This window comes from Zonotrichia albicollis, chromosome 8, assembly GCF_047830755.1.
Source record: "Zonotrichia albicollis isolate bZonAlb1 chromosome 8, bZonAlb1.hap1, whole genome shotgun sequence".
Lineage (NCBI taxonomy): Eukaryota > Metazoa > Chordata > Aves > Passeriformes > Passerellidae > Zonotrichia > Zonotrichia albicollis.
In genome coordinates, this window is record NC_133826.1 from 5,299,285 (window position 1) to 5,325,333 (window position 26,049).

Here is a 26,049-nt window from a genome sequence, read left to right on the forward strand (position 1 = left end):
GGTCCGGAGGAGCAGGCGGCGTGCCCAGCCCCCGGCCGCCTCCCTCCCTCTCTCCTTCCTCCTCTCCGTGCCTGCCTCCCGCCGGGTCCGTCCCGCCCGGCGCCGCGGAGCGGCAGCGCCCGCCCGGCCGCACCGCCGCTCCCCGCGCCCCCCCGACGGGCGGTTTCAAGTCCCCCCTTCCGAGGTCTCCGCGGCGCCGGCCAATCAGCGCGCGCTGCGCGCCGCGGCCCGCCGCCTTAAAGGGCTCGCGCGCCGCGCGGCGCTGGGGAAGCGGCGCCGCCCGCGGGCCGAGCCGGGCGCGCTCTAGGACCGCACGCCGCCGCCGCCCGCCCTCCCTGCCCGCCGCGGGAGGCCGCCCGCCGCCTCCGGAGCGGGGCGTGGCGCGGGGAGACCCCGCCCCCGCCGGGCGGTGATTGGCGGCAGCGGGCGCCCGTCGGCGGCGGGGGCGGCGCCCGGCGCGGCCACGTTCGGGTGCGCGGCCAGCGGCGCGTTGGGCGCAGCGAGCGGCGGCGGGCGCGGGGCGATGGGGGCGCGGCGGCGGCCGGCGCTCTGACAGCCCCCGGCGCTCCCTCGGCGGCGGGCGCAGCGGCTCCGGCGGCAGCGGCGGCTCTCGGCGGCCGCCCCCCTCCTCCTCGGCGCGGACCATGTTCGCCAAAGGGAAGGGCTCGGCGGTGCCCTCGGACGGGCAGGCGCGGGAGAAGTAAGAGCGGCGGCGGCGGCGGGGGGAGCGGGGCGGCGGTGGCGGCGGGCGGCTTTGTGCGGGGCGGGAGCGGGGCGCCTCTTCTTCCTCCGACCCGGCGCTCGGCTGTTGCAGGCTGGCGCTGTACGTCTACGAGTACCTGCTGCACGTCGGCGCCCAGAAGTCTGCGCAGACCTTCCTGTCCGAGGTGAGCCCCGCCGCCCCCCGCGCCCTTTGTGCGCCGCCGCACGCCCGCCCTCCATCTTGCGCGGGGCGGCGGCGGCGCCGGGGGGTCGCCGCGCGTGGGGGCCCACGCCCACCCGCGACCACCCCCCGCCCGCGCCGCCCCCCCCCAACCCACCCCCCGCCGTCTTCCTCTCGCCCGCAGATCCGGTGGGAGAAGAACATCACGCTGGGCGAGCCCCCCGGCTTCCTGCACTCCTGGTGGTGGTAAGTGCGGGGGTGTCCCGTGGCGGGTGGGAGCAGCCCCCCGGGGGCGCGGGGCCCCGCGGGGTGCAGCCCCGGTAGTGGCGTGAGTCAGCAGCGGCGGCGAGCCCCGAACCGCCCCGGCTCCCGCTCCCCGCGGGCGTCGAGGCGCGGCGGAGCCACCCCTGGCCCCGCGGGAGCGGCGGGCAGGGCTCCCGCTGGAGAGCTGCCGGGCCAGCCGCAGGCACCGGGCTGTGCCGGTGCCGCTGGGGCGCCCAGGGGAGCAGGGCTGGGCGGCTGCGGGGCTGCGAGAAGTGTCTGAACTCTCACGGGGGTTGTCCCTCCGAGGCGCTGCCTCTTGAAGGGTACTTTTGCTCCCTCAAACACCCAGCATCCCCGCTCCTGAGCCAGGTCCCGGCAGTGTAAAGCTGGGATGCACAGCTGGATCCAGCTGTGGTGCCAGCCCAGCGAAGCCGCTCACCTGCGCTGACCTGGGTGCCCGATCCCCGATGAGTAACTGCTGTTCTCCCGTCTCTCCCTGCCGTGCAGCGTGTTTTGGGACCTGTACTGCGCAGCTCCCGAAAGGCGAGACACTTGTGAACATTCGAGTGAAGCCAAAGCCTTTCATGACTACGTGAGTAACAAGTTTCTAATCCTCGCGGTAATTACGGCGTTGGGGAGCTCCGGCGCACTGAGAGCCAACCTAACGTAACCGACTGGCAAAAAGCATGGGTTTTTTTTTTAACCAGCAATGTTCTGATTTGACTGAACAGTATTTCATAATGTTGCAATTATGTAAATGAGCTCAGATACTTATCTTAAGCACTTAAAGGCATTCGGGCTAGTGGTAGAATTAAGAAGTTTTGCATAGCAATGGACAACAAAGCGTTTATAGAGGGTCGATGGCAAGATATTTCATGCTGAGGACACTGTGGTGGTGAGATGTTTGATGCTGAGGGCACCTTGCAGGATGGGCGGGGGTTGGATTTTGGTGGGGAGGAGAAGGGGGAATTCCCCAAACCGCTGTTGAATGCCCCAGTTAATATCTCCCTGCCTTTGGCAAGGCTGGGGGCTCCCTTGGTTTCCTGAGTCCTCCCTTGATCCCAGCAGGGGAGAGGTGTTGTCTTGTTGGAGCTGGGGTTGCAGACCCCGGTTGGTTGGTTGGTTGGTTGGTCGTTGTGCATCTTGCTCTCCATGGTTTGGGTTGCTCTCTGCAGAGGTGGCAGCATGACCCAGGGATGGATGGTGGCATGCTTGGGTCTGAGGTGTGTCCCCAAGGATCCCCCTTGCCATGGGTGCATGGCATGCCTGCCCCATGGGCCATGGGTGGGCTGCCCACTCCCGTCCCGCGTCCGCAGCGTTGGGAGGAATGTGCATCAAAGGATTAGTCACCTGGCTGCGGGCTTGGACCCCAGTCAAGCGCCTTTAAACCTCCTAGCAGGAGCTGGTTTTGTCTGCTCCGGGGAGACTATGGTATGGAAACCATTTTTGCTCCCTTCCCAAGTTTCTGGTTGCCTGGACATGCCTGGCTGGGGATGTGTGAGGGTTTGCTGGCGAGCGGTGCCAGGCGAGCGTCTCGGGGACCTCCGCGGCTCTCACACGCTGGCACTGGGCACAGCAACCACCCTGGGGCATGGGCAGTGCCAGAGCTGGCTGCTCAGCTGCCTCTTGTCTCTTCCCACCCCGCTGGGTCTGGGAGAAGTGTGTCTGGGTATTTGCTAGTGGAGTTTGTCTGTCTGTCTGTCCATCCCTGCGGCCGCTGTCTGCATCGCTTGTTTTCACTGGGTCGGATTAAGATGGTGAACTCCTGAACCAGGGGTCAGAGCTGATAACCAGCAGCATGTCTGGCAGTTGTTGGCTTCTGCTCGCTTCCTGGATGTTTTGGGGCAAACTGTGTGGGATTTGGGAGCCCAAATGGGACAGTGGGGTCATCAGGAGCAAGGCAAAGGTAGATCTTTGGGCAGCAGAGCCACAGGTGAAGATGACATTAGCAAGCAAGACCTGGTAATGCTCCATCCGCAGCAGCCTCCTCATCGTGTCTGAGGATTTAGTGTATTTAGAGAAATTAATCTTTTTTTAGCTTGGTAATAATTCTAACAATAGGCCTGAGTGCATTAGATGATTCGCATAAACTTCTTTAATACACGTTGCTTTAAGCTTACAGTAAATAGACACAATCCTGATTGTTTTTAATTCTCAGTGTAAAGCGGTTTTCTGAGAGCCCCAAGTGCTTTACCTTTTGGGTAACTCCTGAGATTCTCACTGCCCTGTGCTTTGGCTTGGTGGCACTGGGTTGGTGTCCCCAGGCAGTGTTTTGGCCCCCAAGACAGGGCTTGTGCCTCTCCGTGGGGTGGCTGCTGACGGATGCTCAGGGTGCAGTCCCTCTCTGAGGAGTGGTGTTTTCCTGGCACGGCGTGTACTTTACAGGGCAGGGACCTACCTGGCCAAAACTTAAATATTGACCAAAGAGCAGAATGATAACCGTGGGAGTGTGAATAGAGCCTTGTTCCTCTCCAGCTCCTGGGCAGGTGAGCATGGTGGGCAGTGTCAAAGAGCAAACCCAGCGAGCCATCAGCAGTGCATGGCAGCTAAAATGGGATATGAGCCCCAAATGGGGCTGGATCAGTGAGTCATGAATTGCTTCATGTGGTGGTTGTGGTTAAAAATATCCCAGTCTATGTCTTGCCCCAGGTTTGTAGAGTATTGTGTTTACACTTGGCCAGCAACAGGCAAACTCTGTGTGTCCTGCTTGGTGTTTGCCCAAAATATGGTGTGTGTTAACCCTGATACTGTGCTGCTGTAAGGACAGAAAGAGGGGGTGCTTTGGGAGCCTGGCATGTCATTTTCCCAAAACCAGCACTGGAGAGGTTCTTACCTGGGACCCAAATCTTTTGGGAAGGGGGAGCAGTTCTCCTCATTAACAGGGTGGGATTTACATGGTGTGTCATTTCCACTTTATTTTCCAGCATAACTGTATGAAAACTGTTAGGAGCACCAGGACAAATTGGTGATTTCCCCCTCCAGTTTTGAGTGTTTAAATCTTCAGTGAGAAATTAAAGCAAGGAAGGAAATTAAGAAAGTAAGGAGAAATCCCACCACTCTTTTTTTGGGGGGACCCTTGTAAACTGAAGTGTTGTGAGTGCTTGGAAATACTGCTTTTTACCTTTCCCCTGAGGGTTTTCTCCCAGGCTGGGACAAAAACCTTCTGGGACTTTGTAGAAAGGTGCTTGTTGGAGGAAGAACGATAGGAGTGGGCATTCACCTGGCACAGGCAGGAGGAAACCTGCTCTGCTCTACCCTTCCATCTCTGGCATGTCTGTACATCAACACAACTCTTGAGTTGTGTTCTTGCAGGGTTGTTCATTGCCCTCTCCCACCTGTACCCAAAGAGTTTATCCAAGCTAACAACCCCACAAACACCAACCCCTAAAACTCAGCCATTGATTTGTGTTCCTCCAAGCCCCGTGGCGAGCAGGCCAGCGTTCCAGCACGCTCCCAAAGCTTGCAAGGGGATCTCTGGTCATGACAGGGGATTTCAGCCGCCGCGTTATCTGGGAATTGGCCGATGGCTGCTCGCAGTTGAGCATTTCAACGCCGTGAAAGCCAATACAATTTGAGTTAGTGGTGATGACTGCCAGTTTAAATACCGCAGTGAATTTCTGTCAAAGAGCTAATACACAGAAAGGGGAATTGCAGAAAACTTGATCACCAGAACCACTTCAGTCGATTTTGGCCTCGAGCTACAGAAAATGAACTTAAATCTAGTTGACTGTTTGCTACATACTTTTTTTGTGGTATTGCTGTGCCTGCACAGCCAGCTCATGACAACATGCAGGAGAGAAAACTCAGGATAGCCTTTAGCTGATGAAGACTTTGACTTCATCATGCCCTAGCTCTTGTTTCCCCCAGTTTCTTCCTGAGGAGGACCTGCACTTGGGAGCATTGGAAATGCTGTTTTCTTTGCAGCACAAAATCTGTGGAGCTGTGGCTTCAACTTGCCATTAACGCAAAGCATTGATTTATTTGTTTTTGTTTTTAACTTTGGAAAGCTGCTGCAGTTCCTTCCAACTTGGGTCTGGAAAGATGCTCTGCAGCAGTGGGGGTGGTTGCTGCTGGAGGTGCAGTGGTTGGTGTGGGAAAAGATGGTGTGTTGGGGGCTCCTGTCTTGGTTGGGGATAACCAGGGCTCCTCCTTTTTGTATGGAAAAGTCCCCCTTGGAGAGATATCAGGGGGTTCTGAAGCTCATGGGGATGGATGGATGGATGGATGGATGGATGGATGGATGGATGGATGGAGAATTCAGGCTTGCTGGAGTTAGTGTGCTCAGTGGAAACAAGGTGAAGCCCAAGAGGCTGGAAGAACTTTGGTCTGCTGGCTGTACAGACTGAGGGTGTCCCAGGGATGGTTCTTCTACGCTGAATCTGCCAATAGCACCCCATCCAGGTGTGGGACAGGCACCCCATCCCAGCATCACTGCCTGGGTGGTTTTGGGCTGCAGGGAGCATTTCCTTGTCACAGCACCAGCTGCTCCCTAGGGTCTGTGTGGCCAGCTCATGGCATGGTGCACTGCCAGGTGACATGGCCTGGTGGGACCCCTGGGAAGGGATGTTCCTCATGCATGAAGGGTTTGTTGTGACTGTCTCCTCTGCCATGCCAGGCTCTCTTCTTGCTCCAGGACCAGTGAAGGTTGTAATGCCTTGTTTGAGGCACCCATGACTGTGAGAGTGGGACAGAGAGTGTTGATCCATGACCTCTGTGGTGGCGATGGTCCATGAAAGCTTCTCCTGTTGTGTGCAGCCAGTGTCGTGTAGAAGAAGAGGTGTTTTTGGGCAGGTTTAGTGCAATGCAGGGACAGGGCTTGGGAACAGCTTTGTGTGGTCCCAGAGGCATTGCCTGAGCCCTGGGCATGTGGCTCAGTGGTGGCACACACAGCTCTGTCCTGTTTCCATGTGGGACTGTGCTCCGTCTGGGCTCCATCCAGCTCCACTCTGCAGGGACAGGGTTCCCTGGTAGGTAACCGGAGAGAGGAGTTTCCTTCAGGAGTGGCAGGCTGCCAGCAGCAGCTGCAAAACTCCACATCACTTCAAAAAAAACCCAAAAAAAAATTGCAACAAAAATAAATAAATCCAGATATTCCCTCTCCTGGCAGCGCTGGGCTTGGCCTTCCCTCCCAGTTAATGGTACTGGTGAGCCTGGGTGTCCTTTAAAGCCTGTTCTTGCTGGAGCACCATGCAAGGTTGGATTTGTTTAATAGTATATTTTAAACAGCACTGGCTGTCATGACAGAGCAGCCTCGGCTTCCAGACTTTGTGCTGCCCAGCAGCAGGACCAGGGCACTGCAGAGCAGCACCTTTCCACGGATGATGCTCTTGGAGAAGGCTCCATTGTGAAACCCGAGGTCAGAGCCCAGAGCTTATGTCTTAGTCTTTGACTGGGGAGCCTAAATATTTATCCTGTTCTGTCCCTAATGAAAACAAATTGTCAACAGTTGTTCAGTAACTGACTAAATTAAAATCTGTAATTAGTCAATTAGATTAAAGAGTTGGCACAACCTGATTGTATCATGCTGGTTAGGTTATTAAGAGAAAGGGTGTGATTTTTAATTACTGAATGCTAATTTTGACGGTTTCAAATAGAAACAGACGTTCCCCCCCTCCACCCCACCCCGAGTGCCTGTGCAAAAGTAAGGCAGGGGATGGGTTTTATATCAACAAATGGTGCGAACACGCAAAGTTTCTCTGGCTCTGCTCCGGGAGGGGGTTCTCCAAAAAAGCCGGGAGTGGGATGGGAGGAGAGGGAGGATTTCTCCAGTCTTGCTAGAGGATGGGAAAGCAAGTGGGGGTTTGTGCCAGGGCTGGGTGCTGCCCATGGGGGTGCTGCCCTGCTGCCCATCTCAATGTGTGCGGGTCCGCATGCCCTCCCCTTGCACGAGTGCAGCAGCAAGCCAGACTCGAGCATTTTTTCTTTTCCCTGTTTTTTGGTTTTGGTTGGGTTTTTTTTGTTTGTTTTGGTTGTGGTTTTTTTTAATTAAAAAAAAAAAAAAACCCAGTGCCTGCGAGGGGCCAGCTCCCAGCGGCAGGCCGAGCCCGCTGCGGGGAGGAGGAGGATGAGGAGGAGGAAGGCCTTGCCGTGGCGGCGAGCGCGGCAGCCCCAGCGCCATCCCCATCCCCATCCCATTGTCTGCCCCGGCGGCCACGTGGGCGAGCGCGGTGCGGCCGGCGCGGGGAGCCGCGGGGGGAGCGCTGCCCCCGGCAGATGCTGGGCTCCGGCGGAGCACAAAGCTCCGGCCCTGCCCTCCCCGGCCGCCCGCGGGGGTCCCTGGGCAGGAACAAAGGGGGCGAGGGGCCGCCGTGCCGTGCCGTGCCAAGCCGTGCCGTGCCGGGAAGCCCAGCGCGGGCGCTGCTGTCCGGCCGTGGGGAGGTGTTAGGTCAGGACGCCGTCTGTTGGGTACGAGTGGGACTTTCCTGTGCTCCTGATCATTTCCTTCCTTACCTTGGAAACTTGGATTTTCTCCTGCCTTTTGTTCCCGATTTTTCTCTTGTGAAGCTGTCCCTGGTTCTATTGGAAACAGCTGCCAGGGGCTGGTCCTGGGGAGCGGGCGGAGGGCTCTGGCTGCTGCTCCTCTCTCACTGCTCATGGCAGAGCTGGCACCCCCGGAATGGCACCGGGAATGGCACCCGGCTGTGCGGAGCCTTCCCTGGTGGGGGTGCCCCGGGGGGAGCTGCTGCAGCCACGTTGGTTCCTGGTTTTCCTTGGGAACAGAGAGGATGGCAGGGATGCAGCAGCTGGAGCACCTTGTGTGCTGGGACCTGCCCTGTGCCTTGTGTCCAGCCTGGCTGGCACTGGGATGTGCCCTGTGCCTTGTGTCCAGCCTGGCTGGCACTGGGATCTGCCCTGTGCCTTGTGTCCAGCCTGGCTAATGCTGGGATCTGCCCTGTGCCTTGTGTCCATCCCTGGCTAGCACTGGGATCTGCCCTGTGCCTTGTGTCCAGCCTGGCTGGCACTGGGATCTGCCCACAGGACTCAGCATGGGCTGGATCCCCTGAGCATCACACTCCTGCCTTGCCAGCCTCCCACTCAGAGAGGCTCCCTGACTTCTGCTGAGGCTTCTCCTCAGCCCAGGCACATTGCTCCCAATTTCCCAGAATCTTCTCTCTCCCGGTCCTCACCCTGCAGATCCCTGGGGGTCACCAGGGCTGGGGTCTCAGCAGAGCACAAACAGTGCTTTCCTCCAGGCTGGCAGGCAGCAAAAATACCCGAACAAATACCTCACCTCTGCCTAGGTTTGGGGTTTAGGTTTTTTTTTTTTGGTCTCTCAAAACTCCTGGTCGTGGCCACAAGTGCCAGGAGCTGAGTTCAAAGCTACAGTTGTGCAGTCAATGGGGGATTTCCAAAATATGGGACAGCCTGTGTGTGATGGAACCCCACTGCCACCTCCTCTCATCCCCAGAGCAGTGACACCACTCTCCTGTGCCAGTCAGGGCAAGAGGAGCACCTGGGTGGCTTGGGTAAAATTTGGGTTTGGATGGGGGCACAGCTCTGTGTGGTAAAACCAGCTTTTTTCTTTTGTGTTGAATTTGTGCATTTAATGAATATATTTTTTTTCTGTGATAAGAGGAGAAACGCTCATTCTCCTGCCCGAGCTTAATGTGGCATGCACGGTGACTGTTAGTATCAAAATTAAGCAGAAGACAAATGTATACATATGCAATTACATCTGTGGAATATGCACTGTTGAGATGTACATGAGGATAAAGGCAGAGGGGCGTGTGCCTGTGTGTTTTGGAGTGGTGGGACAGAGCAGTGCTTTGTGCCTGGCCATCCAATGCCCTCCTCTTCCTCCTCCATAGTCTTTGCCACCACCACCGGTGCTTTTCAGCAAGGTGATTTCCAGTTTGTGCTCCCCAGGCTGGGTGGGAGCCTGTGGGGGTCGCTTGGCCTGTCTGTCTGTCTGTCCATGTGTGAGGCTGCGCCTGCTGCCTTAAGATAAAGTCCAAAGGAAGACCTCTGGCTGTGTCTTGAGCTAACATTTTCTTTTTAATTTTTTTTTCCTTAATGTTTCTGCATCAACCCTTGAACATTTGATCTGGTGCCTCTCCTCCTGGGGTGCGGCAGCTTTCTGTAGTGAAAATGAGCTCTCACCACCCCTCCTGCCTGCCTCAAACAGGGTCTGGAGTGGGGGGGGTTTCCTTCCCATTTTCCCTGGATTTGGGCTGGATTTTTTTTTACAATCTCTCAAGGCTGGGCTCGCACCTATAATTGGAATTTTTTGGCTACAAACTGAAGCAGGGGGGATGCACTGCAGCAGCTCTGGCTTGCTGGTGAGCATGACCTGCCCAGCACAGCTGGGGTGCTGGCATCCCATGGCATTCCCAGCAGGTAAAACAGCCCACAGCCAGTCCCTCCTGCCTGACATGGATTTCCTTCTGTCCCCGCTCCCACCCACACAGCTGGCATTGTCCCTGGGTCACCTGGTCCAGCACTGCCTGGTGCCCACCATGGCAAGAGGCTGGCTGGCATCTCCCTCCTTCCAGAGCAGTCTTGCTGTGAAGGTGTCCCAGGCCTTGGCTTTGCTGATTTACCCATTTCTAGTAATATAAGGTGGGAAATGCCCGTTTGGGTAGCTGGCATTGCCCAGCTGTGTCCCCAGGCAGGTGGCTGCTTCCTGCCCCAGGCAGTGTGTTTTTAACTCAGCCTCTGGGTTGGTTGGTTGGGGTTGTGTTTTTTGCCTTTTTTTTTTTTAAGTGAAAAAAAGGCAGGGCACGCTGAGGAAGGGGGCAGGGCACTTCCTCGAAGCTGCCTGGTTTGGGGTGGGCAGATAAGGGTGCTGCATCACTCTTGGCTCCTCTGCCCTGCCCAGCCCAGCAGAGCATCCTCCTGCTTGCCCTCCTGCTCTGCCCAGCCCTCGCTGGGTGCTCACCCTGTTTTTTGGGGAAGCCCCATGGGGTGAGGCAGCCTCCAGTGCAGAAGCTGCTTGAACCCCCACAGGATCCTGTGAACCTCCTTGCTCACAGCAAGGAGGGAGAGGTGCTTTTCTCCCCCTGGGCTCCGTTCTGCCGGAGTGCTGTGCAGCTGATGGGGTGTAAATCACACCCAGCCTCCCCCTGCCCATCTGCCAGCAGAATGGTGGCGGGGGTCATGGCTGGTGGCAGCTTGGAGTGACTTTCCATCACAGCCTCAGCCCCTCTCTGCTGTGCCTGTGGCTCTGGGGGAGTGCCTGCTCCTCCCTGGGGAACAGAACCAACCTGGCTCTGCCTGTTGGTGCTGGAAACACTCTGGGGTCTTCCTGTGCAGGCTGTGAACCAGGAGGTGGCTCTGGTTCTGTGAGACCCTCTTGGGGTCTGGTTTGGGGCAGGGACAGCCACGCTTTGAAATGCTTGTTCTCATCAGGGGGGCTTTTGGCGGGGATGTGCTTTGTGGGATAGGCTTGGGGATGGAGGTGGGGAGCTCACAGGGAAGCAAACGCTGTTTCACGTTGCATATGGGTCCCTTTAGCTCAGCTCAAGTGCAGTTTTCCGTAGAAACCCCAAAACAGATGGTTTTGTTTTATCCTGGGTATTACAGCACCAATAACACCCAGGTGCTTCACACCTTTGTCAGTCTCAGCTGGAGAGAAGGCCCAGGCTGAGGCTCCCAGGGCTCATTTCATCGTTCAAAGCAGATTTACTTGCTTGTCCCAGAGCCCTTCAGGGTGTTGTGGCACGTCCTGACAGCTTGTCCGTCCTTACCTGCAGTCATCAAGGAGTTTTCAACATGACTTATATAAAGCCTTTGTACTTGGATTGCTCCACCGTGCTGCACAATGGCTTCTTTGTCATCCTGCCAGCTAATTAATTTTAACTTTTACCGTTGCTCCAGCGTGGTGCGTCGCCCGCCTGGTCCATTTGAAGCTTTTCCCCCCCAACCTTAAGTGTTTTCCAAGCAGTTTGACTTGTTGCTGCTGAGCACTGGAGAAAGCAGCTGGCCCCGCTGGTGCCCATCTTCTGGAGAAGGAGCTGCCCTCCCTCGCACTGCTGCTGCTGGAGGAAAAGCCATTAGGAGGCTCAGGTTTTCTCCAGTGGCTTGTTCCTCCTGGCTGGCAGCTGAAGGTCCCCACAGAGAACATCCTCTGATGAAAATAACAGGCTCTGGCTCCCTGGCTGGTGATTGGCACCACGAGGATCTCACAGCCAGAGGTGAAAGCCTTGGCTGCATCTTCAGGACAAAACCCCTGAGCATGGGGGACTTGACAATGGTGGTTTCTGGAGGGTTGGGCTCTGTTTGGTTGTGCTCTGGCAACCGAGTGCTTTTTGCTTGCATCCTGCGAGCAGACATCTCCAGCACAGCATTCCTGGTGTAGCAGGGACCTTTCTCCTGGTACCTCCAGGCATTCACAGGGGATCCAAGCATCTCCTTAGAGCTGCCTGGAGGAGCACCAGGAGAGGTGTGACCCCAACTGGATGTCACCCTGGCTCATCCCAGCCCTTGGAGTGGGATGTGCCAGGGTGTATTGTCTTTTCTGGGTAGGAGGGATGGAGGTGGCCACATGCATAAACATCAGCCATGGGTTTTGTGTGAGCTCCCCTCAGCTCGGGATGGGGACGGCGGCGGGTCAGGGAATATGGAATTGCTGCCTTTGTGTTTAATCTGGTTATAAGGATGGCTATTAGAGATAATGAATTTTGCCTGTCCCCACTGTTGTAATACAAGAACCCAACTGTCTTTCAACGCCGCGAAGGTCACTCCTCTTTATTTCTGGTTGTAAATATTGCTGCTTACAGATGTTTGGGGTTGATGGATGTGGCTAATTAAGTTTCTGCTGTCAGCTGGTTGGCAGGGTGCAGGGGTGCTGGCATGGAGGTGAGGTCAGAGGGCAGGATCACAGCCAGGCAGCAATACCAGCAGCCACTTAGCGTGGTGTGAGCCCATCTCACTGCAGCCCCTTGGTGAGAGCAAAGCTGGGCTTGCACTGAGCCTTGCCCCTCTCTTTATTATGAATTTGGAGTAGGCTGGTGGGAAGACTTTCGGGAGCAAGTTTCCATTTTGCTGCTCTCATTTGAGGGGAATTCAAATGAGGACACCTGCTGTCCCCAGCCTGACCTGAGAGTGGGAAGAAGGGTGCAGAAACCCTTCTAATTTTTGCCATCAAAACCAGCACCAGAAGCTTTTTCTTTCCCACAGAGGCTAACATGGAAATGGCTGTGTGCTAGCCAGCAGAGCCAACACCCCACATCAAACCAGCAGCAGGAGGGAATGGGGGCTCCTTTCTGAGGGGCACGGGGCTGGTTGCTCCCCGGTGCTCATCCAAGTGCTCAGGAGCCGTCCGCGTGCGCTGCCTGCGCGCCTGGAACGCAGCACGTGCTGCTGCTGCTGCTGCTGCTGCTGCTGCTGTGCTCCCCGCTCCCCCCGCGCCTGATTTATGCCGCTCCACATTTTCTCCTCCTTTCCATGCCTCTTTCTCCTCTCCCTCCTTTTTTTTTTTCCCCTCCTCCCTTGTGCTGCCTGTGCGTTGCCTCGCTCCTTTTTTTTTATTTTTTCCCCTCTTATTGCTCACAGGCCTCCCTGTTAACCCAGCAGGCTGCAAGATTTAGGGCTCCCTGCCTGGTGTGCAGTCTGAGTGGGGTTTTATTCTCCCAGAGGAGGGAACTGTGATCCCCATCACCCCACTGGGACATGATCCTCGCACGTAGGAGGGGCTGTTTTTATTATTCCGTTTTATGGCCGCGGAGCACACAAGTTGTGCATCCCTGTTGTGGATGCTGCTGGCCATGGGTTGCAGCAGGGCTGGTGAGGTGGCCACGGGTGCCCATCGCCTCCATGCGCCGTGGCTGCGCCGGCCATCTGTCCCCTCCTGTGCGGCGCCGGGCTGCCGGCTGCTCGCCGAGCCATCAGGCCTTGCCCGGCGTCTGCGAGGCCACCAGAGGAAAAAATAAATTACAGAGAGAAAAAAGTTCCATTTTTGCTTTGTTTGCCCCCATTTCATATGCAGAACCTGAGTTTTTGTTGCCTTTTGGGGAGGGGCTTTTTTTTTTTAATTATTATTTTTTTACTCCCCTGCTGCCTTGCCAGGCGCATCAAAAGTTTGCTGGGTCTTGTGTGTGTGTGCGGATGCTGAATAATTTTATTAGCTGCCTGGAAGGGAGCCAGCGCGGCGTGCACCGTGCGGGAGGTGGCTGCTGGGGTGCCTTCCCTTTGCTTCCCCTTCCCAGCTGCCCCCCCTTGGCCTCCGCTGGTCTCCTGTGGGTTGCATCATCAGCATTACCCCTTCGTTTTATTTTTATACATATTTCTTAGGGAGGTTTTTGGTTTGGTTGGTGGTTTGGTTTTTTTTTTTTGCTCCTTAAAGGGTTAAAACCGATGGGGAAGTTCAGCTAGCACTTGCAAGATATGGTTGCCTTAGCAACAGGCCTCCTAATCTGGTAGGTGACCTGAGAGACTGTGGAAGATGCAGGGGTTGGTTTGGCATTTCATTATTTCATGAGGCTGCGGCTCTCCAGCTGGTTCCCTTCCCAGCGCCGCCACCGCCGCTGCTCCCCCCGCTGCCGCCCCCGGCATTCCTTGGCAAAGCCTGGAGGGGCCGGCGGCACCGTCCCCTCCCTGGGCACTGCTGGGTCCTGGGAGCTCCTGCTCAGAAAGGGGGAGAGGGCTTCCCGCAGCCCAGGTGGTAATTATTCAACTTTAGGATTGTAAAGATGGTTTCCTGCCTTGCCTTTCCTCCTTTGAAAGGATTTGCTGTGGTGGACCTGGACAAAATAATCCATGTGGCCCCAGAGCTAAAGGTGTGCTCATTGGTACTTCCAAACCCTGTGTTTTGGGGTCTGTGGCTCTAGTAACAAACAGATAGGACATGAACAGGGAAGCACAGTGGTTGGAAAAGGTGATGGAGTTGAGATGCAGCATCCAGCCGGGGTTTTGGGGAAGGTTGGTGGGCTTTGGGGAGGAGTGTGGCAGCATTATTCCAGCTGCTTTAGGCTTCTCTGGGCTCACTGGGCCAAGGGGCACAACCAGCACTTACCCACAGATGGATAGACCCAAGACCTGAGCATTTCAGTGCTACAGCCTTCTAGTTTTTTTTCTTGGAAACATCCTCAAGTTGGCATTTCCCGGCACTGTCCCTTTTTTTCCCAGCGCTGTCCCTTTTCCTTTGCTGTAGTCACCACAATGTGCAAAGCACTGGTGATCACCCGCTCATCCTTGCCAGTGGTGGAGCCATCTGAATTAAGAAACTGCATCCCAAATCTTCCCTGCCTGATTTGGCCTCACTAAATCTCTGTGCACAATTGGATGGGGGCTCAAAGTTCTGCCTGCGCAGTCCTGCACGGGATTCGAGTGGATGTTGGTCACACCCACCAGTGCCCAGTGTCGGCACAGAACTGTTGCATCCTGGTCCAAATAATCATTGAGCTTGGCCAGGATGGCCGAGCCACTCTCTGTGCCCAAACCCGGGATGTTTTCCCCCCTTGCTGGATGCTGAGTGGTTGTGGAGTGTGGCTCTGCCCTTGGCACCCAGCCACGATGGCTGGGCAAGGAAGTGTCCAAAGGGCTGGGGCCAAGCTCCCTGTGGGTACCCGTGGAATAAAAGGGCCGGGATAGCGCCGGGGGCATCCCATTCCCGCAGATCCCAGCGTGCAGACCTCTTTTGTTTTTTCCCCCTCCCACTCTCCACGGCGGCGTCGATGGCAGCTGCCTGCGGACGGACGCCGGGGAGAGCCGCCTTTGTTTACCCGCCTCCCCGGCAGAGCAAGGGCGGGGATGCTCTTGGATCGAGGTGCTGATCTGTCATCTCCAGGTTTTATGCATCCCCAGACAAGAAATCAGTGGTGCAAAGCGCAGACTTTTTGTTACTTATCGCTGAGCTCTGTGCAGAGCGCGGCTGCTGAAAGCAATCTGGTGTCTGCGATGCCCAGATTTATGGTTTCCCAGCCTCGTTTGAGGTGTTGGCTTCCACTGGGAAGTAGAAAACCTGGTTTGAGCCATTGGAGTAGGATGAGAGGACTGTGGCATGTAGTGACACTGGACCTCAAGTCTGATCCCCAAGCTGGCAAATGGCCCCAGAGCCTGTCATCACCCTGGGTGGGAGAGCATCTCCCTTGCTCCATGTTATCTGATGGAGACAGGAGGACCAGTGTCCAAGGGAGCTGAAACAGCTCTGCTTTCCTTCTGGGTCTTTTCCACTCAGGACTGGGATGGCAGAGGCAAAGGCTGGAGGGAGGCAAAGGGAGGAAATCCAGACTAGCCAGCAGAAACCCTAGAAAGCCCTTTTTTTGATCACTTCATCCCTTTTTTTCCCCCATATCTCTGCTTTGTGAGGCTTTCCAGGATTTGTCCCTCTCGGCAGGGATTTTGGGCAGTCAGCCGGGTCCCCAGGCACGGACAGACGGACAGGCTGCCAATCAGCCAGCACGCACCGTCCTTCCACTGCCGGGGCTCCAGCACAGGATTATACATGGGGTTTTTAAAAAGAAAATCAAAAATTCCCAGGGAAAATATATTAAAAAAAAAAAAAAAAAGCCGTCTCCCCCCCGCCTCCGCCCTGCTGAGAAGCAGCTCTGCGATGGCGGCTGGAAAGCGAAGCCGTAAGTGTTGCGCGTGCCATCTGCTCCGCTTGGATCGCGGCAGCGCCTGGAGCCGGCGCAGCCTCGCGGGAAAGGGGGGGCACCAGTGAAGATAGGGTCCCCCTGCCCCCAGTTCCTCCCTGCTGGGCTCCTCCAGGTCAGCTTGGAGCCCACGCTGGCGGGCGTGAACCCCAGCTCGCGCTGCTCGGAGCTGTCCCATGGATGTAGGATGTGCGCCTCTCTGTGGGTCATCCAGAGGTGGAGGTGGTCATGGGGTGGGATGAGTTGTGTGGAAGGTTTTGGTGGGTTTAGGAATCTAAAGAAAAACTATACCCATACGAATGTGGATTCAGCCCTCTAGGATCTGCTTGACTCCCCTTCTCAATCTGCTTCTTGCTAGTAGCCATCCTGTTCGACTTAGAAATCGCCCTACTCCTCCCGCTACCGTGAGCCACCCAACCACAGTCTCCTACCTCCACCCTGACCTGACCCTCCTCACTTATCCTCCTCCTTACCTTAGGACTAGTGTACGAATGAATCCAAGGCGGGTTAGAATGAGCAGAGAAACAGAAAGTCAGTCTGACTAACCGGGGTGGGAGCACCTGCTGGCACAGGGTGCTCTGTGGATTAGAGTGCGTCTCACGGGGACCTCCGGGGTTTGCTGTCATGAGAGCAGCTCAGCAGGACACATCTGCTCCTCCCAAGGGGGATACCAAAGGAAAGCTCCTTCCCCAATAAGGAAAAAGTGTATGCTGTCCCTAAAAAGAAAGAAATGTGTCTATTTGTGGGTTTGCTATGGGAGCATCTCTAGTGTGGGTTCCCACACGAGTTCCTCTGCTGGCTTTTCAGCTGGAGCCACCAGAGCAGTTGGGTTTCTCTCTGCTTTACCAATTTTTACAAAACTGGTATTTTTTTGAGACTCCCCAGTGGGTCAAGCCAACAGAGATAGGATGCAGAGTGAACCCAGGCTTTCTCCCTCAAAAGGCAGCCCTGTCCTCAGCAGCTGTGTCTGGGGCTCGTGCTGGGGTGTGGGTGGTTGGCTTCTCTAGGGGGTAGCCAAGAGGTGAATATTCCCAGGGTGTGTGATACCCAATCTGGGAGATCAGTTTTGACTGCAGGGACAGCAACTGTGGAGCCCTGAACTACCCCTTGGCTTGGCTCCATCCCCAGCAGCAGTTTTGGTCCGTGGATGTTTGTCACACATGCCATATATATGGGGGGTGTGTGTATGTATATATATATTTATATATAATTTGCTGATTGAGATTAAACCACATTAAGTACCATATATCTTGCTCATACCTCTGCCCCAGTGGGATGGGGAGGAGACTGGGGGCAGGAGGGGAAAGTAAAACCCATGGATTTTGATAAGAGTAGTTTATTAATTGAAATAAAGTACAATAATAGGAATGAAAAGGGACATGATAGAAAGAGAGAATTAAAATATAAAAACAGGTAACTGATGTTACCTATATAATTCCTCACCACCTACTGACTAATGCCCAGCCTGTCCCCAAGCTTCCTGGCCAAATTTTCCCAGTTTATACACTGGATATGACATTCTGTGGTATGGAGTAACCCTTTGGCCAGTTTGTGTCAGCTCTCCTGGCCATTCTCCCTCGTGGTTTCTTGTGCACCTCCTCACTGGCACAGCATGGGAAGCTGCAAAGTCCTTGACTTGGAGTAAGCCCTACTTAGCAACAGCAAAAACACCAGTGTGTTATCAACGTTGTTCTCGTACTGAATCCATAACACAGCACTGTACCAGCTACTAGCAACAAAATTAACTCTATCCCAGACACAACCAGGACAATGCAATATTTTTTTTTTTGTATTAGAGGTTTGCTTGCAGAACCTGGGGAGGATGCCTGGTGCTTTCTCCCCCTCTCTTCCCATGCAAATGCAGTTGCTCCTCTTCTGCTGACAGAAAAGGCAGTGGTGGTGTGAGTGGGTTGAGCTTGTGGAGAAGGGATAACGCTCTCCAAAGAAAAAACAGAGGGCTTGTGAGGAGAAATGGGAAGCTGAGGGAGGGTAGAAATGTCTGAGGAGGGGCTGCAGAAGGCTTTTGGTCTTGCTGGCTTTGGGGCAGGGTGGAAGGATCCCAGCTCAGTGTTTTCCCACACTTGTTCCCAGCTGGTGAGCATGGCCAGACCTTCACAGGGGTTCAGCAGTGGCTGGAGTTAAACCTTGTTAGAGCCCAGCCCTTTATTTGGAACCCCTTGGGAGCCCCAGTTCAGCCCCATGGAGATGCATTGGGAAGACATATCCTCCTCACCAACCATCCAGGAACGCTGCCATGCCCACACTGTGCTGGCTCTGCAGAGCTGCCAACGGCCTTCAGCCCTCCCACCTCACCAGGGAACACTTGCAGGGGCTGGGCTGACCCCACCTGGGGGCCAGGTGCCCCCCAAAGCCACTCTATCACTTCTCAGCTGGACAGGAGAGGAGAAATACCACAAAAGGCCCATGGGTTGGATAAGGACAGGGAAACATCACCCACAGGCAAAACTGACTCAACTTGAGTAAAAATTAATTTAATTTGTTGCCAATCAAATAAGGAAATGATAATGAGAAATGCAAACTAAATCTTAAAAGGCTTTCCCCCTACCCCACCCTTCTTTCTGGGCCCAACTTCACTCCTGGTTTTCTCTCCCTCCTTTCCACCTGTGGCCCCAGGGGACGGAATGGAGGCTGTGGTCAGTTCATCACAGTTGTCTCTGCTGCTCCTTCCTCCTCAGGAGAGGACTCCTCCCACTCTTCCCTGCTCCAGCATGGGGTTTGTTCCACAAGAGAGTCCTCCACAAAATTCTCCAACATGAGTCCTTCTCCCAGGCTGCAGTTCTTCCCAGTCTGCTCCATTGTGGGTCCCTTCCATGGGGTCACAGCCTGCTTTGGGCATCCCCCTGCTCCAGTGTGGGGTTCCCCATGGGCTGCAGGAGAGTCTCAGCTCCACTGTGGAGCTCCATGGGCTGCAGGAGGATCTCAGCTCCACCATGGAGCTCCATGGGCTGCAGGAGGGTCTCGGCTCCACTGTGGAGCTCCATGGGCTGCAGGAGGATCTCAGCTCCACTGTGGAGCTCCATGGGCTGCAGGAGGGTCTCGGCTCCACCGTGGAGCTCCATGGGCTGTAGGAGAATCTCAGCTCCACTGTGGAGCTCCATGGGCTGCAGGGGTCCTCACCTCCACCGTGGAGCTCCATGGGCTGCAGGGGGGTCTCAGCTCCACTGTGGAGCTCCATGGGCTGCAGGGAGTCTCACCTCCACCGTGGAGCTCCATGGGCTGCAGGGGGGTCTCAGCTCCACCATGGAGCTCCATGGGCTGCAGGACCACACCATCTCTGTTCTGGTGCCTGGAGCACCTCCTCCCCCTTCTTCCCCACTGACCTTGGGGTCTGCAGGGTTGCTGCTTTCATGTTCTCACTCCTCTCTGCTCTGTCTGCAGTTGCTCCTGCACAATAAGTTTTCTCCCTTCTTAAATACATTATTCTAGAGCCCAACACATTGCAAGTAGCTCAAAGTGCTGCACTTCGGTGGCTACCCCTGAGCCCAGCGTTCAGAAATTCATTAATTGGGCTGGAACAATTATTTTTGGCTTTTGCAGAGGGAAGGGCTATAAATAATCACCCTGCGAGCCTGTGCGGTGACTTTGCAGCCTCTCTTGGGGGGGTTGTGTTGGGGTTTTTATTTTTTTTCCCTTGCTGCTGTCCGACTGGCTTTTTCTTGGCTGCTGAGAGTGGGAGACTTATCTGCAGAAAATGGCATTTGAGTTGATTAAAGCAGCTCCTGCCATTGGCCCAGAGTGCCAAACTTTGTGCAGAAACGGTTGCGCTTTCTGAGAAACCGCCCCGGGGAGCTGCTGGGGACAGGGAGGAGGGGAGGAGGAGGAGGAGGAGGACAACAGGAGGAAGGCTTCCCCAGGCTCAGGGAAGGCAAACAAAGCACAAGACAAAGGATGTGGGGGAATCTTACTGATGAGGGATTGCCAGGCAGAGGGGTGGTGGTGGTGGTGGGCACGGTTCTGTGCTTGCACTGCTCCACCACCAGCAGCTTGCACTGCCCTCACACTGAGGGGTTTTGGAGCTTGGAGAGCTGGGTTTGAGCCAGACGCTGATCCAGAGGTGGAAGCCTCTGCATCCCAGCACCTGCCCCTCAAGCTCACCCATCCAGTACCTTTGGGAGCCAAACCACAGCAGCCTCAGCAGAAGCAAACAGCATCTAGTACACCTTCTTTTGTAAGCCCTCTGTCGCATCTAAAATAAATTTGCATGTAAATTGACAGGCTGATTTTAATGTCTCCTGGCTATAGAGCACTGAAGGGCCAGGCTTCCCTTGTAGGTGGGCATGTGGCATGGCCCCCACACTTGCTGGGCTCTGGTGTGGTGGCACAGAGCCATTCCAGGGTGGAGGTGGCAGAGGCATGGGATGGCTGCTTTCAGGGAAGCAGAAACTTAGTATTTCCTTTAAAAAAATAACAAAAAAACCCAGCAGATTTTTTAAAGGATTGAGACTCAATGAAGGGCTGAGAATGGCCAACACAGGACAGCAAACTGGGGTTTTCCTGTAGGGAAGCTGCTCTGTGCCAGGCTGCTGGACACCAGGGCCCATGCAATGCCCTGGGTTTGCAGGAGCACATCCCACATCTCTGTCCTTGCCTGGCAGCAATTCAAACACATTCCCATCATTGGTACGAGTTGCCATAGACAACAGCCACGAGCCACTGATGTCTTGGAGAGTGTCCCTTTGGCCAGAGCACCCCTTGGTACCTGGATTTGGGGAGCACTGCTGGAGCTGGAGCCAGTGTGAGGATGTGTTTAGGAGCATTTCGGGAAAGGCTGCCAGAGCAGAGCATCTCCCGAGCAGTCTCGCCGTGGCAGCTTTCCTTCGTCATCCATTATTTATTTGATCCTCTGCAAAACAAATTCGCTCCTCGGCACTGATTCTGATGACGGTGCTCATTTTACAAAAGAGGTAAAAGGAGCTGGTTTTGTTCCCAGTCTGAAAGACTTGAACAAAAAGGTGTTTCCTGCCGCCTTCTCTCCCGTATCAGTGAGATAAATCTGCAGAGTTTTAGCATGGTGGTGAAAATTTTGGAATCTCAAGTAGCAAAACATTGAGCAGCGCTTTCCCTGTTGATCCCCATCTTTCCTGGACTTCCAAGGGTGTGTGCTGGGACAGGATAGGAGGAACCAAGATGCTCAACTCACCTGATAGTTCACAGCTGAAGGTTTCTGGAGGTCATGGCTGTGTGTCCAGGGAGAAAAGGGAAAAGGTGCATCTCCTCCCTGTGTGTGCTCTATGGGTGCACAGAAGAGTGTATGCTTGGGGCTTGGAGCTGGTAGGGTGGTTTCAGAGGCTGTTTGGGGATGTCCTCAGTCACACCAGTGGCCGAGCCAGCTCTAACCAAACAAGCTGGAGCAGTGGGCTGAGCGCTGGGCCGGGAAGTTTGGAGGGAGGAGACGGCGCGTCGGAGGCGCGTTCGTCAGGATGGAAATAACTGTCAGCCCCGTTCAATCTGTCGCCTTGTTCCCGGGGGACAATTGCAAAACAGGATTACTGGTACTTAAAAATTCATAGAAAACGTTTCTTATCACAACGTCATAATTGTTATGACTCAGAAGAGTAGAATTGCCATTTTCCTGTGCCTTTTCCCCCCCCCCCTTCACTTTTGTTGCATACCCAGTCCCTTGCTGCAGCTGCGGGATCGTCGGCAAGGGGGAAAGAAAGAAAGAAAAAAACAAACCGGGGCGATGCTTTATTTTATGCTAACTGCAGCATTTGACTTGAAAATGATGTCCCACTGGGTCTCGTGGTCAGCGTATTACGGCGTGATGGATGGCTGTCAGAGCGGCCCTGGCTGGCAGATTGCGATGGGTGGAGGAGAACAGATGCCCGGTGACTTCAGGGGCTTTAGCAGAGCCCAGGACTGAAGAGTGGAAAACAAAAGCAGATGGGAGAGCTCTGCTTGGGCTAACTATTCTTCTGCGGCCACGTGTCGGGGAGGGAGGCTCGTGGGGCGGCCGTGTCCCTTCTGTGCTGTTCCTCTGTGGGGAGCTGGGCCTGCTGAAGGCCTGGGTGAACCCCACTTGGGCCTGAGCCTGCGTGCACACCATCCCTGCAGGTCTGGAAAGGGCAACCTTTCAGCCCTGTGGAAGAGCAGATTGCGCTCCATTTGATGGTTCTTGTTAACCCTTGGCCCTGCTGATGGATCCTGGGCAGGCTTCTGGGGCTGCCCTGTCGGAGGGTGTCTGCTGGTGTGTTTTGTGCTCTGCATGGCATTTGTCTTTGGAGCTGGACCCTGTGAGTTTGAGTGGTGCTGTTGTTGCAAGAGCCTGTTCTCAGTGAAACCCTTTGCAGATGCTGCTCTGCAGCCCCTCATCTATTCCCCATCCCTCCTGCAAACTTTCCTATAATTTCTACCCTATCAAAGGGTTTATAAAAGAACCTGCTTTGCCCCATTTTGCTTCTCACATCTCTGTTTCCTCATCTTTTACCCCTTCACTTTGTTCCTACCCCTCCTCCCCATCCAAACTTGGGCAGGTGGCTGCTGCCTTCCCAACTGGCATTTGCTGGGAATTGCAGGGTTAATGGTGAAATTAAATTTCTATGCTGTTTTTAAATTAATTGAATCATCAGCGTGGGTAACGGGAAACAGTGGTATCATAATGTATTTGATATGGGTCTTTAAGTCAGCATTTGCTGTGAGATCTGGAGCACTAGATCTTGGTGGAAGCGATGGCTAACTGATATGATATATTGCAGTTATGGCCACAGTACAAAGGCTCCTGCTCTGTCTTAAAACGTTCAGGTCATGAAGTTGAGTTGGTTTATGGTATGGCTGTTTTCCCTGCGTGCTTCCCATGGTGCTCCTCGATCATACTGGGAAAAACCCTGCAGCTGGCAGAGGCCAGCAGTGCTCCTGGTGTGTGCCTCACATGTCTGTGAGGATGCCCTTTTGGGTGGCAGAGGAGCATTGGGGTTTTGCTCCTAGGAGTCTGTGAAGTTTTTTTCTGCTGTAGGAAGCAGACACAGGGGAAAACATGTTTTTCCTTAAAGAAAACAGTGGAAAGATGGCCCTGGGGTGGCTTCAGGACCTGCCTTGGAGAGGAGAAGCTGTCCAGGCTGAGGGCCAGCACCCTCATGTGATGTCCCCATCATGCTGGGGACAAAACTCTTAGCAGGCCATTGTATGGGCTCCTCTTTTCTTGTCCTTTACCTGGTCCAGCTTGGTGGGACTGCATCTCAGTGTGGTTCCTCGTGGTAAACAGTGGCAGAGGGCTGGTGTTAATTAAAAAGTGGAAAAAAGTAAAGTTTTAGTACATGTTTCGTGGAGCTGCCCGCAGGTTTCCACCTATGAGAGGTTCCTACATGCTACCCTAGCAGCTGTAACAGGCAGGATGAGAGGAAATGACCTCAAGTTGCACCAGAGGGGGCTTAGATTGGATATTAGGAAAAATTTCTTCACTGAAAAGCTTGTCAAGCCTAGGCTGCCCAGGGCAGTGATGGAGTCACCATTCCTGGCGGGATTGAAAAGCTGTGTAGATGTGGCCCTTGGGGACGTGGTTTAGTGGTGGGCTTGGCAGTCCTGGGGGAACATTTGGACTCGATGTTCTTAGAGGTCTTTTCTGCCATAAATGATTCTATGATTCCCTCTCGTCAGCAACTTCCTCCGGAGATCGCAATTGTATGGATGACCCCAGAGTGCACCTACGGCCACGTCAGCAACACTGCCTTCCACAGCCAAAATCTCAAGGCTGCTTAACCAACTGAAACCTCTCAGAAGCTGCCTTGATATGAATATTGATCTCCACATTTAACTCTGCTTTGCCCAGTTGATATTGCCCAGGCTGGTGGCAGGGAGGATGAGCGGGCTACAGGATGCACAGCTGGGTTTTGGAACAGGGTTTGGTGGGACACACCAAAAACCTCAGGGCTGAAGAGCCTGTTTAGTGCACTAGTTCAGATTTTGTGTAAAGACTTGCTTATTATTTCTGCTAGTTATGTCTCTAATGAGGTGAGACGTGCCATATGTTGTCCATAGGGAGGGAGCGCCGCAGGTGGGGTGGGGGCTGGCCTGGTGGGTAGTTGTTACACAGAAGAGCCTGAAACTGCCTCAAAAACTCAGATTTGGTGAGCCAAGATTGCAACTGATCCGTCTGTGCCATGGGCATTGGTGCAATGTCACGTCTCAGAGCCATCTACAAACTGGCAGCCCCTTCTTGCTCTTCATCCACTGTCGTGTTCTCCAGTTCCCATCAGTTTTATCCTTCCTTTCCTTCTTCCCTTCTCTTACCCTCAACAGGTTTTTGCTTCAAAACAAAGTGGTTTTGGGGCCGGGCCCAACCACACAGCTCCTTTGCCTGCTCACAGGAGTGGCAGCCCTGATCTGAGCAGCGCAGGCTGCTCTCTGAGCAGAAGTTTGAAACTAAACCATGGCAGGGTAAAGAAATATTAATTGGTGAGCCCTGAGCTTAATTTGAACAGGACTCTTCTGTTTAAACAATTGTTGGAGCCATAAACCAGAAGCCCTTAATTATGGCTAATTATTTTCTGAATCTATATGGAAGCTCCTCAACATGAGGGCTCCTCTGAACTGCACTGGTTGCGTGTTCAGGCATCATCCAGCCTGCATGTCTGTAATAAAATCAGAGGCAGAAGTGGCAGGAGTTGCCTCCAGCCCGGCAGGAGCCTGCTGCCTGCAGTTTCCTTAAACCCAGGGGTCGGGGCAGGCTTGGAGGCTCCCTGGGCAGGCAGCTGGGGACCCGAGGGCAGGCAGGAGCAAGACAGGAGCTGTTTAGGACATGGACTTTAAACTCTCTGGCATTTGGGGTTTGTTTAAAAACCAGCTAGGTAAATATTTGTGAAGCGGTTGGGATCCGGCTGCGGGGTCAGGCGCTGTGCGCAGCCCTGCGGGCTGGCCTGGCCTCCTGTGCATCCCGTGCTTCCCACGGCAGGAGCCATGTCCACGCTCAGCCCTGCCCAGGGGATGGTGGAGGCACTGCAGCGTGCTTGGCAGCATCACTTGGGCCACGTTTCTGTAGGCTGTGGGGTAAAAATGGGTGCTTACTGGAGTGTACCAGTGTGATGCTTCAGTGGGATGAGTTTAGAGCAGGTCTCCTGGCAAGGCTGCACTGTGCATCCCTTCTGTGCCATCCAGGCTACTTCTGGGGGTTGGTGGTGCCTTTTCCTGATGAACCTGGAGCTCCTGCCCTGTGCAGGGGGCAGGCTGCTGGGGGGAATCCTGCTGGGGACCCCCAGTACATAATAGGGCAGGCAGGACCTGTGGCTTGCTAGGGAGGATGGCACGGCGAGGATGGCAGGGCAAGGATGGCACAGCAAGGATAGTGTGGTGGGGATGGCACAGCAGGAATGGCAGGGCAAGGATGGCACAGCAGGAATGGCAGGGCAGGAGGATGGCATGACAAGGATGGCAGGGCAAGGATGGCAGGGTGGGAGGATGTCACAGTGAGGGTGGCAGGGCAGGAGGATGGCAGCACTGGGGGAACAGTCCAGGCTGCCTGTACACAGCAGCTGTCAGCGCTGCTGCCTTCACCCGCCCAGCCCCAGCCTCTTCCTCGTGGCACAGATGGTTTTAACACTTTCCTGGGCCTTTTTTTTCTATAATTAACTCTTGTTTGCAAGTGGGAAGACACTTCTTTCCTTTTGGCAGAGCCATCAAACTCTCCTCGGCGGTGTGCTTTTTTAAAGCCATCGTGTATCTATCCCCCAACTGCAGTCTGTTGTTTTTACCAGGCTCTTTTAAGGCACTGGGCTGCCCCCCCTTTTTCTCCCCCCCTTGCTCTTGCCCGGAGGTAAAATCCGCAGGGATTGCAGGCGGAGGAGGCCCCAGCAGCTCCGGCAGGGGAGTTAACAATCCGGCCAAGGCCATACAAAAGCCGGTGCCCGGGGAGGGGGGAACATGGAGGGGCCCCTTCCCTGCCCCAGGAGCCTTTGAACCCCCCTGCTCCCAGCTTTGTGTGGCTTAGCAGGGTGCTGCCTGCACAAAGGCCCCTCGTCCCTCCTGTCAGCTCCGTGCTGCAGCTGGGAAGGGTTTTCCCAGGAGAGGCTGCATCCCATGGAAAGGCTGGTGGGTGCTGGAGGCTGCTGTGGTGGGTGCTGTGTCCCAGTGGGATGAGGGCAGGGAGGAACCCCAAAGAGCCCTGGAGCTGCAGCAGTGCTTGGGAATCTGCAGGGCGGGCAGGCATAGTGGGGTTCTCTCCAGCCTTTACAAAGACCTAGGAAAATTATTGGAATACCGTGGGATATCCTCTGCTTTTTGGGGAGCTCAGGGTCTGCCTGTAGCTCCCTGTGGAGTTTAGGGGGTTTTGCTCTCAGGGAGGTGAGGCTGCAGCAGCTCTCAGAGCTGGAAGGCTTTGGGCTGCTCAGCTTTGGGTTCTGAGGATGGTCAGCATCC

The 26,049-nt window shown here is 55.0% G+C and overlaps 1 protein-coding gene across 4 annotated transcripts in view; it reads left to right on the forward strand.

Annotated features, from left to right (window-relative positions):
- The first annotated feature begins 509 nt into the window (after positions 1–509).
- Positions 510–26,049, forward strand: part of SSBP3 (single stranded DNA binding protein 3) — a 55,487-nt gene continuing 29,947 nt past the window's right edge. For 2 of the 4 annotated variants that reach the window (XM_074545745.1, XM_074545746.1), the window contains exons 1-4: positions 510–700; positions 815–887; positions 1,068–1,129; positions 1,655–1,739. In XM_074545745.1, the coding sequence (XP_074401846.1) occupies positions 645–700; positions 815–887; positions 1,068–1,129; positions 1,655–1,739 (276 nt within the window). In that variant the 5' untranslated portion in view covers positions 510–644. Of the gene's footprint in view, positions 701–814; positions 888–1,067; positions 1,130–1,654; positions 1,740–15,612; positions 15,661–26,049 lie in introns of those variants that run through there. The other 2 variants (XM_074545748.1, XM_074545747.1) reach the window with 2 other exon arrangements.